At 50.7% G+C, this 15,658-nt stretch overlaps 1 protein-coding gene across 2 annotated transcripts; it reads right to left on the minus strand.

The window, feature by feature from the left end:
- Nucleotides 1–799: 799 nt before the first annotated feature.
- On the minus strand, nt 800–15,567 carry TTI1 (TELO2 interacting protein 1). Of its 2 annotated transcripts, XM_066330698.1 has the most exons (7): nt 13,157–15,567; nt 12,496–12,690; nt 11,579–11,721; nt 10,608–10,748; nt 8,996–9,200; nt 8,227–8,314; nt 800–2,257 (listed from the first exon to the last, which is right to left on the minus strand). In XM_066330698.1, the coding sequence occupies exons 1-7, from the start codon at nt 15,432–15,434 to the stop codon at nt 2,023–2,025; spliced, it is 3,285 nt and encodes a 1,094-aa protein (XP_066186795.1). In that variant the 5' UTR covers nt 15,435–15,567; the 3' UTR covers nt 800–2,022. The 2 variants fall into 2 exon arrangements, with proteins under 2 accessions (XP_066186795.1, XP_066186796.1); XM_066330699.1 differs by lacking the exon at nt 8,227–8,314 and having other exon boundaries at nt 2,106–2,257.
- Nucleotides 15,568–15,658: the final 91 nt, after the last annotated feature.

Below are 15,658 nucleotides of genomic sequence, written 5' to 3' on the forward strand. Positions count from 1 at the left end.
CTCCCAGCCATTATCCTGCCACAGACAAAAGCAATTTAGTCAGCCTCCAATAAAGCGAGGGTGATAACGAAGCTGAGAGGAGCTGACTGTGACAGGCAGGACAGCCTCTCCTGCCACCAGCACCCACCTGCTGGCTGGGGCTGAGGCTGTGGGGAAAATCTCTGGACAGCAGCACTGTGAATCACAGGTTCTGGGTGAGGGTGTCTTGGTGCAGTCAGCTGTGCCAGAGCCCTGGCTGGGTGATGTGGTCGGTTGCTGGGCACTGGGCAGTGATGGGACAATGCTGCCCTTGAATCACGTGCCTGTCCTGCAGGATGGCAAGCCTTGGCATGGGCAGGCTGGCTCCTTGGAGTCCCCACCACAGCACAGCTGAGCAGAGCGAGGCTGGATGCAGCATCTGCACCTAATGGATGAGTTTTGTCAAGTGCTACAACAACCCAGAAAACTGCACCAGCCCCAAGGGCGCTTGGAAACCAAAGACAGTATTTCACCTTCCTGCCTGCCCTGTCAGAGCAGCTCTGAAGGCTCCTTTGTATAGAACCCAACCAGCGTTAAGCACTGAACAGATATTAAAAAAGAGTAAAGCCGACCTGCAGCCCTGTCCTACTGGATAAAAAGCCATTGACTCGTGTTCTCCCTGAAGAAGAAAACAGGAGGAAAGCCTGAATAAAACCAGGGAGACAAGGGGAAGTAGCTTCAGCTGAGGGATGTGGCAGCAGAGGCAGTGCCCTTGGGCCCACCAGCAGGGACTTGTTTTGGATGTTAACCCAGGATCCCAACAGAGATACACAAAGTCTGCTCCATATAACAATCTATTTATTGCTTTGGTTTTTGTACTTCTGAGCTTGCTTTCAAATTTAATCAAAATCTGTTCTTTTGCTTAACTTGCATAGATCTTCCCCGAGTGGCAGGAGGCAGCCTGCTGCCAGGAGCTGCCCTGGTGAAGCTGAGGGATCCAGGAGCCAATGGGGTCTGGGAGCAGCTGAGCAAAGCAGTGCCTGTTGATAATCCCTGCAGCAAGAGCTTGGGGATGTGGGAGCTGGAGATCAGAGGAGAGGCCCCTCAGCGGGGGGAGTGAGTTGACCCTAATGACGAGTCATCCTCTGCTCACTGTAGCACGTTGTACCCACTTGGACAAACCACGGCACTGCTGGGGTGCCACAGTGCTCACAGGCCTGTCACTGACGGCTCTGACCACAGACAGACACAGAGACTGTACTGGGGCACAGGCAGGTGCTGCATCCAATTCTGCTTGGGGCGGGATTAGAAATGGCCTGAGAACTGTGATCTGGGCACGGGAGAAGTTGTAGATCACTCCCAGGTGTAAATCAGGGCTGGCTGGTTCTCTACAGAACCTCACAGAGTGAGAGAACAGAGCACGTTTGGCCGCCTCCATCTGCTCTCAGCAAACTGCAGCTGTGAGGAGCAGCCCCGATGCTTCTGAGAGGACACACTGTTCTTGTGAGTAACATAGGTGAGGAATTTATTGGCAGTGCACTTTAACTTCTGAGATTAACTGCTTTTAAAGAGAGCAGGTTTATAGTGCACCCCAAACAAGATTCTCTTACTGTGAAGTGTAAAGGCCAGAAAAAGCTTTTCCTTTGAGTTGTCAGTCACTGTCCTGCTGAGAATGGGAGGGATCATCACAACTGTGAAGAGATCAGAGAGGTCTGGGGGGTGCTATAGGGGCATCCCCCCAAGGATCAAGGGTTAGGGAGTAATTTCTGGAAGATGACTCACTCTTCATACTGAAGAATTTGGAATAGATGTGCCATTTTCTCTGCATATGGCGCTGGTGAGGCACAAGTCAGGAGGAGTCAGGGTCATGTACCCACCTCATCCTCAAACACTGCTTCAAAAAATAAACCTTCTGCCATGGGGATGTTGTCTCAGCCAGTGCCCCAGACTGGGCAGCCCTTCCTCTGCCCTGAACCATTTGGGTCCTCAGTGATGGCGTTTTCCCAGGTGAGCTCTATCCTCCTGGTGGTTCCTCTTTCCCATCCCAGCTGCTGTGGAGGTCTGTCAGGAAGGAGATGCCTCCTGTGTGCTGGTCCCAGGACCTGTGCCCTCCTGCTGCTGCAGCCTCTGGAGCAGGAGCAGCACGTTGTCTGTGAGCTCATTCCGTGGCCGCCCCATCCCGCCGAGCTTCACGGGGTGCAGGCTGGCATGGGGGGGCTCATACCCCTCGGGGCAGCACACCTCACTCAGGAGCAGCCAAGTGCTGTCAGGGTCCACGTGCATCAAGTGCAGGAAAACACTTTGGAAAACAGTAGGAAGAGAGGAGAGAAGTGTAAGGACAAGGTCTTTTGGTTGGCACCCAATGGGGTTATTAAGAGCTAAGAAAAGTTTTGATGCCGCTGGCAATCTCTAGCAGCTGCAAAATTCAGCTCTTTACAGAGGGCAGAGCAGTGCCCCCCATGCCCCAGGAAGCAGCTCTGTGTCTCACAGCTAATGGCATGTGGGAGAATATTTATGATACTACACAGTCACTTACAGACATCAAACAAGCAGCTGGTGCAGAACTGACCCAGGTTTGGTGCTGGCACTGTGTGAGTTTGTGCTGGCACAAATGTAAACCTGCCTGTCCCACATGCTGGGGAGGTGACAGTGGGTGACTGCATGTGCTGTGCATACCTGAGCTCTTTTGGACTACAGCTCCTGCAGAGATATTGGGAGAAGATGTCTGTGTTGTTCACCACCCTCTCTGGTTTTTGGGGAGTGAGGGAGTGGGAGTTTTTGGGGAGTGGGCTTTTCTGCCTTTCCAGAGGTGGCAAATCCAAGAGTATTTGGGGACAGCTGCCTAGGCTGGGCCCCAAGGGAAGCTCAATGCTGTATTTGAGGGCTTTTTGCTCAAGTGAGCTCTCCCACCATCCCAAGTCCTTATTAGCTGCCTCCAAAGTTTTGTTGTTCTGCACAGTACCTTTCACAAAGTAGGATTTTAAACCAAAACCAAACACAACTTTCATTAACAACAGAATGAAGGAAAAGAGCAATCACAACTTCCTCTGAAGATTTACTGCTGTGTTGATGGTTTTCACTTTGCATTTCCATATCTCAGTAAGATGGGATTTGCCTTTCCAGCATGCCCTTCACACAGGGCTCCAGCTGTGAGCTGCTGGGACACAGCTGCTGCTGAAGAGCAGGAAGCTCAAGGAGTGAAAGAGCAAATGCTGATTTGTGTGACCTACACTTACCCACCCCCTCCTGCCAGCTCTCCCTGCAGCAACCTTTGGGCTTAGCTACATCTGTGTCAGGGTTTAGTGCACAGAAGGTTTACTGGGCTTAACTGGTATTAAACTCGCTGTTTGTGCCATGAACAAAATTAGACTGGAATCTGCAGGGCCTCTTCCTGAATGGTGCTGAGTGCTCTGTGAGCACCAAAGGCACTCAGCACTCACCACACCCATGGTACAGTTTTCCAGGATCCCAGTAAAGCCCAGCCATGTGTCTTCATGTCTCTAGTTTTCAGTGAAATCATGGAGCTGTGAGGAGAGCAGCTGCCAGGTCAGGTAATGGGAAGAGAAATCCCAGAGTACTTCTGTCTCTGCTCCCCCAAGAAACACAGAACTGAACTCCCTCTCTAAAAGTAAAGATCACTTGCTACAAAAGCCACACAAAATCCAAAACTGATTGCTGTCCAAATTTCTCCTGGAAGAGCTTTCATCCCTAAAGTGAGGTTGCTTCCAAAGCAGGGAGAATCCCTTTGAGAAGCTCTCCTCTGAAAGGGAGTGCAGTGCCATGGGTAATGTGAAAGAGTACAGAAATGAGATGAAGGTAGGAGAGAGCTCCCTTTCCTCTTCACAATAACCCTGTGGATGTGACTTCTTACTCACGCACAGCCAAAGCTGTTGCTTTTGCCTCTCTGCCATTACCACCTCACCTGTCCCTCAGTGCAGATCTCTGAACAGCAAGAGGGGAGATGTCACCACTGAAGCTGTTGGCAGTGTCCCCTCCCAAAGGTGCTGGCAGTGCCTATCTGCCTGCTCCAGAGAAACCAGTGGGAATGTGCTCTACAGTGATAGCTGGGCTTGGCAACAGCTGCCTCAGCAACACGACCTTTTTTCTGTGGATTGGCCAGATGCAGGTGAGCTCACAGGACTCCTCATTCCCCTGGCTTTGTTCTTGCAGCTCTGCTGACAGGAAGGGGAGGACTGGCCCAAGTGAGGGGCTGGCGGGGCAGGGTGTGGAGCTCTCACTGCTGCCATCGTGGCTCCAGCTCTCCAGACAACGCCCTGCCTGTGCCCTCAGCTTGGCTGTGACAGCGGGAGCACATGGCTCTGTGTGCCAGCTAACACCAGCTCCCAGTGGTTCCACCCAGTTTTCAATGGGCTGCTGCTGGTGGGCAGCTGCAGAGATAATCCTCACTCCTTATGGCTGGGATGGGAGCAGGCAAGGACAATGAATTGCTGTGAACATGGGAATGGGGAATATTGTGCAGCAGGCTGCTGATCCCCAGCACACACACAGCTGTAGCTCTTACACTCACAGCACAGACACTCTGCTCTCCAACCTCTTCCCAATGAGTTGCTCCAGGGAGAGCGATCCTCAGAGATTATCCACAGCCTGGAGAACTCACTGCCTCTGGTGCCCATAATGGCTCGAGGCTGTGATTATCCCTGATAGCCTGGAGTGCTCTGCAGCTTAAAGAACAACTTGACTTTTACATTTTCAAACTAACTCTGGGGTAGTTTCCAAGCAACCTGTTTCCATAGCAAAGAATCCTGGGGTTAATCCAAGTTTGTTTTCTGTTGTTGCCTTTTTCTTTTCTTTTTTTCTTAAATATAACTATTGAATTTTGCCTTGAGCAGGTGGCTGTTCTGACGTGCTTCAATCCAGCCTGGGAGCGACAGCTGACAATGAATATCCAACAAACCACACAAGCAAACAAGAAGAGGTAAGCTGCATAATCAACCTTGGTATCAAAAAAGGTCCCAAAAAATAGCTCATATTTGTCCCAAGTGTGCTAAACTTATTCTACTAGCACAGAGCAATTTGGCTATTCTGTTGCCTTGTCATTTCCCAAGCTCCAAGCAAAGCCATGGCAAATGAGCAGACTGACAGAAGGACAAGGCTTCCTGGCCTCCCATCCCTGCTGAATGTTTAACTGGATACAGCCCACCATAGGTTTTGGTAAGAACTGAGGAATTTATTTTGGCATCTTAGGGGCAAAAAAAAAAATCATTCCTATCCATACTGCTGACTGAAAGGTCATGGGCTGCAAACATTTAGTAGGTATTAAGTGTCAATTTCAAAACAGTCACTTGAAACTGAAAGAATGGGAAACTACTTGTCAGTTTGACAGGGGCCAGTGACAATTTCCTAATCTCTTTTCTTTCAAGGTTTTATTCCCTGAAATGAAAAGCTTGTCAGAGATGATGAAACTTCATAAATTGATGAGAAGCTCAGATTTACATATTGTGACTTTCAGTTTCCATCTCCCCCAGCCTTGTTCCCAGTGGTGGGGCCCCACACGACCCCCACCTTGTCCAAGTCTTTCTGGGCACTTCTCCACTCTTGGACAGGATCATCTTCTTCAATGATAGCAAAGGCTTTTTTAGTGCTCCTTGGCATTTCCAAACTGTTCTTCAGTAGGTTTGGTCCCTTTAGTGATTTTGCATTTGGTTTTTGTTTGTTTAAAAAGCTTTGGATAATACTCTCTTGGAATAGTCTCAGCAGTCATCTTCTAGTAAAGTCTATTGTTATTGTACCATTTTCTCTTCCTCAGATGTCCTGGAGTTCTTTTTTTCCCCAACATCTAGTTTTGCCTGTTGAGTATTGCATGAAGCTGCAGATAGAAAAATCACTTACTCCCACAGCTTCATCTAATAAAGCTACAGGGTCCCATAAATGGGATTAAGCAGACTCCTTGGGGCATGATAACATCACTGGATGATAGCCAAACTCCTTTTTTTTTTTTTTTTTTTTTTTTTTGTGGCTCAAGCACCTTGGCCAAAAATTTCCACTCCACCCTTTGCATTGCCTAGAGAATCCTCATGTAGTCAGTGTATGATTTTTTGGAGCTACAACTGACTTTGCAAGTCCTGACCTTGCTCTTGACAGGTCACAACCCATCAGCTGAATAAGAATCCTAAGAGCTGAGCAAAGGCCAGTTAGTATAAATCACCATGGCAAGCTGATTCCAAACATCCTTTTACCTCATATGATTTCTGCAGTGATAAAGCTGAGTTATGTGACGTACGCTGGTGCTCAGGCTGGGGCTAAGATTAGTTCTGGTCTATCTGTTTTTAGAAGCATTTAAAATGCAGAATTTCTCATGTATCAGGCTGATAACGCTGCCCTTGCTGAGATGGAGAGGGCCTTATGTGTGACAGCCTGTGTCAGTTTGCAGGATTACTTTCAGACACATGGAGAGCAAGAAGAGCCAGAACTTACAGGAATGTGGTGGTTCAGCAGCTGGAGAACAGAAATGGAAGGGTGGCTGTGAAGTGATTATTATCCTGATACAGGAGCTGATTGTTATGGTCCAAACTAATCTTGACTTTTCCAGGCTGAAACCTCATATCAGGGAAACACTCTTAAAAGTGGGTGTAATATGATGAACTCTGATACATCCAACTCCAAGGCCAGGGATCACACAGGACTGAACTGAAAAAGTTAAACCCAAAAGAAACCTCCAAATGCTGCCATGTCCACAGTATCAGGCCAGGCATGAGGCATGCCTCAGTGCATACATATGCCTGGTCAATGGAATTAAACAGGAGACAGTAAGGGCTTCTGTAAGCAGCTTGGTTCACTGACATATGTGATGTATGTTGCATCAAAAGCATGGGGGAGGAGCAAAACATATGGCATTTCCCCCTTAAAATATAAAAGTAACATACAGGAGAAAAATGTGGCTTGCCCTGAACTTTGCTGCCCTTTGGCTCCAACAAGTGAGCTCACTTCACCATACAGCTTCCTACAGGGCTCATTTCATATTCCCCCTACCCCTGCTGTTGGGGGGAAATTGCACAGCTTTTCAAGCTGCTTGGTTAATGATTTAAAAGCTTCAGCTTCTAAATATCTAGATAAATCCTGGTGTTCTGCTTTTCATCCAGCATTGCTTGCACAGACTGAGGCATTATTGTATTAAGGGGATGCACTCCCACAGCATAGAGCCCCTCTGCAGAACAAATGCTGCTGGAGCCTGCTGCGCTGCCGTGAAAGCCTCCAAGGTAAAAATAAACCTGCTCCCACCCGCGCAGAGATACAAACAAAGGAATGCTCCAGCTCCGGAGAGCTCTGGCTCTGAACTGCTGCCCAGCCACACAAAGCCCTTCACACCCTGCACCCCCGGGAGCCTGTGCTTGTGAAAGGGAACGGATGGGCTGCACTTCCCTTTGCTTCCCTTTCCAGCAGCCTGCCCTGGAAATCTGAAACCGCAGCGCCTGCGGAACCTGCTGGTTTCCCCTCCCCTCGGGGGAGGGCAGGGCCGGCCACACAGGAAGGGAGAGGGTGGCTTTCACCCCCATCCTTCGGCAGAGGGGCTTTCTGATTTATGACCCCTGTTCTGTACCTGGACTCGCTTTGTCTCCTGAAATCTCCGGCCTTGGTTCCAGGTGACAACGTATGACAACAGTGATTTCTTATCCTGACAGCAGAACATGCTGAGCAGGATTTTGTACACCAAGCAGCAAAGTATGTCTGTCAACACTTCCTAGAGCTGGAGTGTGTTCACCTAAAGCATCTTTGCTCTTTCAGACTCTCCCAGCCTTCTCAGAGCAACACTGGTGCCAAGACTGACAGCTTCCCAAACAAACTCTGGTCCACCTGGCAGAGCCTGGGTTGGAGCCCAGGGAAGATGGAAGGATAACAGAAGTAAATCCCCCAGCCTGCAGAAGGTATTGAGTGATAAAATACAAGGGAATGCCTGGCACATCCTCTTCTATAGCTGTATTCCCTTTGCAGTTTGATGCCACCAGTGGGCCAAGAGCTCCAAGTATTTGGTTGGGAAAAAGGAAGTAGCACGTTTTCCCCTCTGTCCCCAAATGCACTGCAAGGTTACCTGTAATGTCTGTGCAAGATGACAACTGACCTCTCTAACTCATTTTGGGGAGTAAATGAAACTCCACTACAGAAAACTTCCAAGAGAGGCCCTGTTGTACAGGACTTGAATGTGCTGAGATGTGGGACAGGAAGGGTGCAAAAGGAATGGGACCACGATGCTCCCTCTATTAGTCCCCCCCTATTTGTACACCCAACACACCTGCATTTAAGAGACATTACCTCTGGGCAGCTTCTTGCAGTTTCACAGGTTGCTTGGCGCTGAGGTAATTCAGGCAGGCATCTGCCACTTTATTCAGGTCACTCTCGCCTGCAGAAATGGAACGGGAAAGAAGGGTAGGAGGTGACCTCCTCAGCAGCTGCTGCCTAATGGAATCAGCTCCAAATTGGCAGCAGAGGCTTCAGAGCCTTTGAGCTGTCTGACCTGGAGCTCTTCTGACCTTGCCTTTTAAGCATCTTGCTGCAAAGCCAGGAAAGCAATCAAGGGCACTGAGAGGAAAAGAGCAACTAGCCAGCAAACCTTCTCCCTCATCAAAGTCAGTCCCAGAAATTTCACTTGGGGAGAATTTCAGAGTTTCATTCAATAGAAGAGTGTGATGTGCTGGATTCAAAGGGTCACCCAGAGATAAGTCCACAATGGAACCAGTCAAGCTAGCCAGAAGTCTTATCTGGCCTCCAGTTTGTCCAGCAAGAACAAAGTGTGGCCCAACAGGCCCCACAGCAATGCAGGGATTCCAGCCCATACCTTCTTCTCATCCACAAGTAGGATGAGCAGTCAAATTTTGCATGTGGTGGGAACCTTCTCTCCCATGTCTCCTGAGGAGAAAAGAGTGCCCAGCACCTCTTTACAGAGCTCCCATGGAGAACAAATTCAGGCTAGAGAAGATCAGGAAATTAATTGTGGGGGCAGCAGGAGGAGAAGCAGCAAGTTGGGAGGAGAGAGTAAAGTCTGGCAGAGATCCACACAACCTGTGCTTCCTCTGGTACTCACCCATGTCCAGCCTCTCGCAGAGAGAGCCCAGGCCCTGCAGCACAGCCAGCTGCAGCTTGAAGGCCAGCGTGTGGCTGTACACAGGCCCAGCTCTGGCACTCACTGGGGCCTGGCTGAGGAGGGAACTGGTCAGCTTGGGCAGGACATCTTTGGAGACCCTCTGCCTCAGGAAGTCCCCACACGTCTGAGCCAGGGTACACAGCACCTAAGAGAGATATCAGTTACAGGGGATACTGCACACACACTGGCCTGGGAGGAGCTCAGTGATCCACACCAGCCTGGGGGATTCAGACATTCACTCTCCCTGGAGAAGTTTTTGCAGATGAGAGCATTGTGACTACACCAGCCCCCGTTTCCCCATAATGAGCAGAAGGTGAACGTTTGAGAGGCTGAGTGAGCTGCACCCTGCTCTGCAGTGTCACCTGGCTGACCTCCTGGGCCGCCCTTCCCTCATTAGCACAGTAAAGGTAAGAGCAGCTGAGCAGCCTTACTCAGAATTAGTGGAGTTGTCTCTGATGGAAAATGCCATTAAATATCATTATATCCTTAAATCTCTTTTGTGGTGCAGACAACCCATCTTTCCAAGCACATCAGCAAGCAGAAAGGCCATGTGGCCACAGAAAAGGGCACCCAACACTACTGGTGTGTGCCCAGGATCAAACTCAGCTTGGGTAGAGAATGGCCCTAAATGCATGTAAAAACAAAGGGGGATCCATGTGGCCAGAACACCAATCTCTCTTTTGGAAATTCACTGAGCTCATGGTCTCAGTGTGCAGGACTGAGATGCTGCTTGGGTTGTGTTTGCTTTACACTGAAATGACACTTCTTGTCCTGGAATTTAGGCAGAAAGACACTTTGGGGGGAGTTGATATAGCAAAACCCAAGCTGGGTGCAAATTGTAATGATGACTTGAACTTTTCAAGAGTTAATTAGTTTTTGTACAGCAATCTCTACCTCCTTTCAGGGCAGGCACATGATAGGTACGGCTATTCTGAGACTCTAGTGCGTGGCTTCTGGAATTTGGGGAATCAAAACTCTTTATTCATGCTGAAGGATTCTAAAATGAATCTCACTCTGCCCAGCAGATGAATTCCTCTGCAATGCTGGGGCTGGCAACCTCTGGAAACATGCTTTACTGGCAAGCCTGTGAGTCAGGAGGAGAAAGGAGCCAGATGACAAGGTCATGAGCTCTTTAATAATGTAATTATAGGGCCAAGTCTTTGTTCAACCTTTCCCCTCCCTTGCCAATGCCTCAATCATGAAATGTTCCCCTATCTTCAATCTGAGACTTCCAAATAGGATGCTGGAACTGTGTCTCCAGCAAAGCCAAGCTACACTGTATGATGCCCCTAACAGCTGCTCAGGCTGCAGAGCTGTTTATCTCATCCATGCAATAACCATACCAACATTGCTGCTTCCCACAAGAACAGCATCAAGGGCTTACCTGTGGGCAAGCTGCAGTGAGAATGGTACAAACCCACCCACAGCAGAGCATGGTGACCCCATGCTCCAAACCACATTTAAACGTGGCTGCAGGAGCTTGGTGCTCTGTCCTGAGCTGCACTTCCTGCCCAGTCCCAGCTGGAAATGCTGCTGGCAGTCACCTCCATACCTTGAAGGCTCTGAGCACTGCCAGAGGGTCGTCGCTAATCAGCCGGGTGACGAGAGCTGGCCAGACACGGTGAGCCATGGGAAGCAGATGGTTTCCATGAGGATGCAGCACGGTTACACAGAGCTCCAGCACGTCCAGGACCTGGGCAGGAGGGGAGGGAACAGACTCTGAGTGGTGCAGTGCCAGGCATTCAGGTGGATCTCAGCATCACGTCAGGAAGCCGGGAGGAGGGGTTGAACAGCAAAGGGTGCAGTTTTACTGCAGCAGGAATGGGGACAAGTGAACAGTGCCTAGAGATCAGGCCTGTTTGGAAAGGGACAAGCACTGCAGTGACACAACCTGTCATGGGTACAGAGCTGGGCTGGGAGCAGGGCAGGATTCCTGCCCTGATCCCACAGGCTAAGCTGCTCACTTGGACCCCACTGCGGCTGTGGCAGCAAGATCACCTGGCAGAGCTGGGACTGCTGGGATGAGAATCTGGGTTATGCCTCATTTTTCTGTCTCACTTTGCACTTTAAAAGGAGGCCACCTTCAAAGGGTTTTCATAATTAGAAAAAAGCCAGGCTTTTAGCCCTGCTTATCATCACCCCAGCTACTTCAAAAACATTCATCAGCCTGTGCACTGCAGCCTGAGGAAGGGGGATGGGAGGCACAGATGGGAGAAAGATGCTTCTGTTTCCTCCACCAAAGGACAAAGCACAAGACTTAACTGTCACGAGCATCAAGGGAAAGTGCCCAGTACAAAGCCACCCTTAAGATTCTGTTCCACCTGGCTGCCATTCCTAATCCAGAGCACTCCGAAAAAACTACCTCCCTCTCTCTTGCCAGGTTTGGAGGATCTGTCCTGCTTGAGCATATGGCAGCACAAACCTGGGGATGGCAGGGAGCCCAACGTGCATGGCACACACGCTGACGAGCTACCAGCCCCTTCATGGGCACCATCTGTCCCCTCAGAACCGGTGATTACCAACCTTCAGCCGCACTCGGAGGCTCCCGTCAGACAGCAAGTGGATGCACCTCTCCATCACATCCTTGGCCAGCTGAGCGTGGATTGGCATTGGAGCTTCTCCTTCCGTGTCAGAGTTGGGCTCTGGCTTAGCAAGGGGAACCTCATCTGGAAGGCAAAACCATTACTGAAGCCATGAAAATGACTTGAGAGCTCTGGGAGATCATAGTACCCACCCACAACCACTCTGCAAATTTCTGAGTAAGGCCTTTGGCATTTTTTAATGTGCTTAGATATAGTTAAGCCTATGAGTTCTGCGAGTTAGTGTCAGGTTCAGTTAAGAGTGTGGGGCTAGGGAATGTTCACTTCCTTTACTGGACAATGCAGCTCATCTGACATTTGCAGTCTCTTTTCACCATGGACTTGTTTCCCATTGATTTTTATTAAAAATGAAAAGCCTGGGTATTTAAAGATGAAGTATTTAAAGGTCAGGATTGCAGCACAGCCCAGTGAAGACTAAAAAGTTCCCTATATGAATGTCTGCAGTGCCTTCCAAAGCCAAGTAAGAGGGAGCAGTGGCATCATTAGCCAGGAGAAAGCAGTACAGAGATTCCCAAGGGAATATGAGGAAAATGCATAGGATCCTGGAAACGGGAAACTTCAGGTCCTGAACCCAAATGAACTGTTATGAGGTAAGAAAAAACACAGTGTGTTTTTGTCTCAGAGCTAGAGAAGCCTTGATCTGCAAACATTTGGCTCCCCCACTCAAACAGAACAAAGAGAGAACACCCAAGAGCACTTTACATGAACCAAGGTCAACCCAAAGAAGACCTGAGACTGTCAGCCTGGTCCCACGGCTCCCTTGTGACAATAGGACACCTCAGAGGTCACAATCTATCTGCAAGCTGACCATGCTCCTCTCCAGCCAAGCACAGCACTGACCTGCCTCCTCCTCCTCCAGGTCAGGAAGATCACCCTCTGCAATCTGCTTCTGGCTGACATAGTCAAGGAAGAATCGTTCCAGTTCTTGACTTGTTATTGTCACCTCCTGCTGGCCCCAGGACCGAGGCCTGCTCTGCCCCTTGTCAGCCTGCCTTTGCCGGTGTTCCTCAGTGCTGGACATTCCAAACCACTGCACTGCAAAAAAGGAACTGACATGTCACTGAGCAACCACAATCCCCTCCTGCACGTCAGCAAGGTGCCATGGATTCCATGAGAGGTGAGATGGTTCCCACACCTCATGGGATTGCACCTGACTGAGGCACCCACTGTAACATCCCAGTCACCTCCTTGATAGTATGTGAATGTTAAAAAAGAATACATGCCATGTGCTCCTACAGAATGTCCATGGGAGCAGTGAAAGCCTTCCCTTCTCAGCCACTAAAGGCCATGTTTCTGTGAAAGGCTGCAGGCCAGGCAAACTGGAGAGGTAAAGCTACTGGTGATCATGCCTTGAGCACTGCCCCAGCAAGCAAAGCACAGTGGCCATCACACTGCAACACCTTGGCTACCTGGAACCTCCCATGGCAAGTGGAAAGGTCCAAGATAAGCACCCTTAGTGACAGCAAGGCTGAATTACACAAAGTAAATATCGTTTTGGTACCTAGAGCAGTCATGACTGAGTGGAGGACCCTGAGGAAGGTGGAAGCCTGGCTATTGTAAGACTGATCTAGTGCAGACAGGACATCTTGGATTACATCTTCTACCAGTGGCAGCAAGCTGGCATCCGAATGCCTCAGCATCGTGTCCAGGACCTGGGATGCACGTGGCTGATATTCCAGATGGCGCAAATTCAGGGAAATCCCGTTCACCAGATAGTCAGAATTCTCATTAATCAAACACTGCACCGAGTTGTAACCACAGGCCTCACATATGTCTGCCAGTGTCCCCAGTGCTGTCTCACTGATGAGCAGAGTCCTGTCACCAGCCTTTTCCAGCACAGGGTAGAGAGCTGACAGCAGCAGCAGCTGGAACTCCTTCCCAAGGACTGCAGCAAAGCAGCCAACGCCCTCCAGCTGGATGCAGATCTGCCAGATGTTGCTGTTCATGGTGCGGGTTGTGGCTGGGGGCTCCGGGGACAGAAGCAGAACGCTGCTGGATGACCCTCCTGCACGGACAGCAAGTCCCTGCTGCACTGACTGCTCAGGGCTGCTTTCCTCTGTGTCAATGCTAGTGACCAAGTACCAGTTTGCCTGGTCCATGTACTCATCCAGAATGGACGTTATGGATCCTTTGAGATCATTCATGTTCAGGGGAACTTCCCTCTCCTGCAGGAAATCCACTCCCACTCCGGCAGCTCCTGTGACCAGCTCGTTGAGGATCATGGCTGCCTGCTTTCTGTACAGGCCAGACTCGTTGTACAGCCCCATGAAGTGATCCACAAGCAAGTAGAGGTTCCCATAATAGCCAAGAACACGACACACTTGCTGAAGGAGCTGGAAAACCTTCTCCTCTGTGAAGAAGCGGAAGTATTTCTTCTGGTACCTGCCCTTCTGCACACCCTGCTGCAAGGGACATGGAGGCCCAGAGCGCCTGGCCTCCACTATCTTCACATCTGTCACATCCAGCTCCAGAACCTGCACCAGCGCCTTGGACAGGCGCTGCAGGTGGGACACAGAGTTGAGGACAATGTTAATCTTGGAGCCCAGCAGCTTCAGGTAGCCAAGCAATAAGCTCAGCGTGGAAACCTTGCCCATGTCATCCTGAGAGTTCATCAGGCGGGGAAGAGCTGTGGCAAGGGAATGGAGGTTCTCAGAGAGGACATCAGCAAGAGCCCTGTTCTGTGCCACAATCCTCTGCTCTGCAATCCCTTGCAGAACTTTGTTACACCTGCTCTGAACTTCGCTGTTTTCATCATTAACCAGCCCAACCAAGGCCTTTAAGAGGTGACTGAATGAGTCCACCAGTGACTGACTGCAGTTGCTCAGTAAGTGGTGGACCAGCTCCACCAGCTCCAGTCTCACTTTCCAGTGCGGGTGAACTGAAGAAGATTCAACCACTTTGTGCAAGAGAAGAGACAGTTTTTCAGCAGTACTTTTAGTCCAGTCAGGTCCTCTGTGGATCATTAGCTCGGATATTCTGCTGTGTTCCACTGGCAGCTTTTCCTTATTCTTTGGGATTCTGGCTAGCTGTTTGTCAGACATGACCAGACCAACAATCAGATAAAAGAGTCTGATGGCAGAAACGGTGGTTTTGTGACCTTGTTTGATGTCTCCAGCAATAACTCGAGACAGCGTAATAGAAATCCCGGGCAGAAAAGAAGCAAACAAATCCCCACATTGCTGTGCCTCATCTTCATCCAGGTGCCAGTGCTCCTGGCAGTCACACTGCAGAACCAGGACCTGCAAGCACTCCAAAGCAGAGATCTTGATTTGCTTTGCTTTTTCTTGCTCCGCAAGTGTCAGAAGCAAAGACACAGCAAATCCTAAGAGCGGAAGGGTGGAAGGCTGGTACAGAGACAAGATAACATCCCCATAAGCCGAATGCATCAGAGTGTGGAGTGCCTGGATCACAGCCAGCTTCAGCTCCTCGGACAGCGGGGCGGCTTTGCCCGAGCTGGGCGGGGGAGCGAGGCAAGTACAGAGCTCAGAGAAGAGCTCCTGCAGCAGCTCCTGCTTCTTCACGCACGTCGCCGCAAGCACGGAGGAGATGCACTGCACCAGGCTCTGCACCAGCCGCTCCTGCTTGGGCCCCGGCACCCGCAGGGCGAAGCGCAGCGGGAACAGCACGTACTCCTGCAGCTCCTGCAGGGCCGCGCCGCTCACCCCGGCCAGGTGCGCCTGCAGCTGCCGCACGTTCTCCACCGTCTGCACCCGCGTCAGCTGCACGCAGGCGGGGCGCAGCGCCCCGAACGCCGCCTGCGGGGTGTCGAACACGGCCATGCCGGGGGACCGGGGCCCGCCGGCCCTGCCGCTGCCGGGGTTCCCGCCCGGGGCCGCGCTGAGGCCACACCGGGCAGCCCAGAGGGTGCCGGAAGCGACGCCGCGGTATCAGCGCCACAAAGCTCCCGGGAAATGGGGCCGGCACTGTGAGAAAAGTCTCGGGTTCCCACAATGCGCGTGCGCCGGCGGCGTGACGCTGACAAAACGGGGCTGTCAGCGCCATA

This window comes from Sylvia atricapilla, chromosome 16 (genome assembly GCF_009819655.1).
Source record: "Sylvia atricapilla isolate bSylAtr1 chromosome 16, bSylAtr1.pri, whole genome shotgun sequence".
Taxonomy (NCBI): Eukaryota; Metazoa; Chordata; class Aves; order Passeriformes; family Sylviidae; genus Sylvia; species Sylvia atricapilla.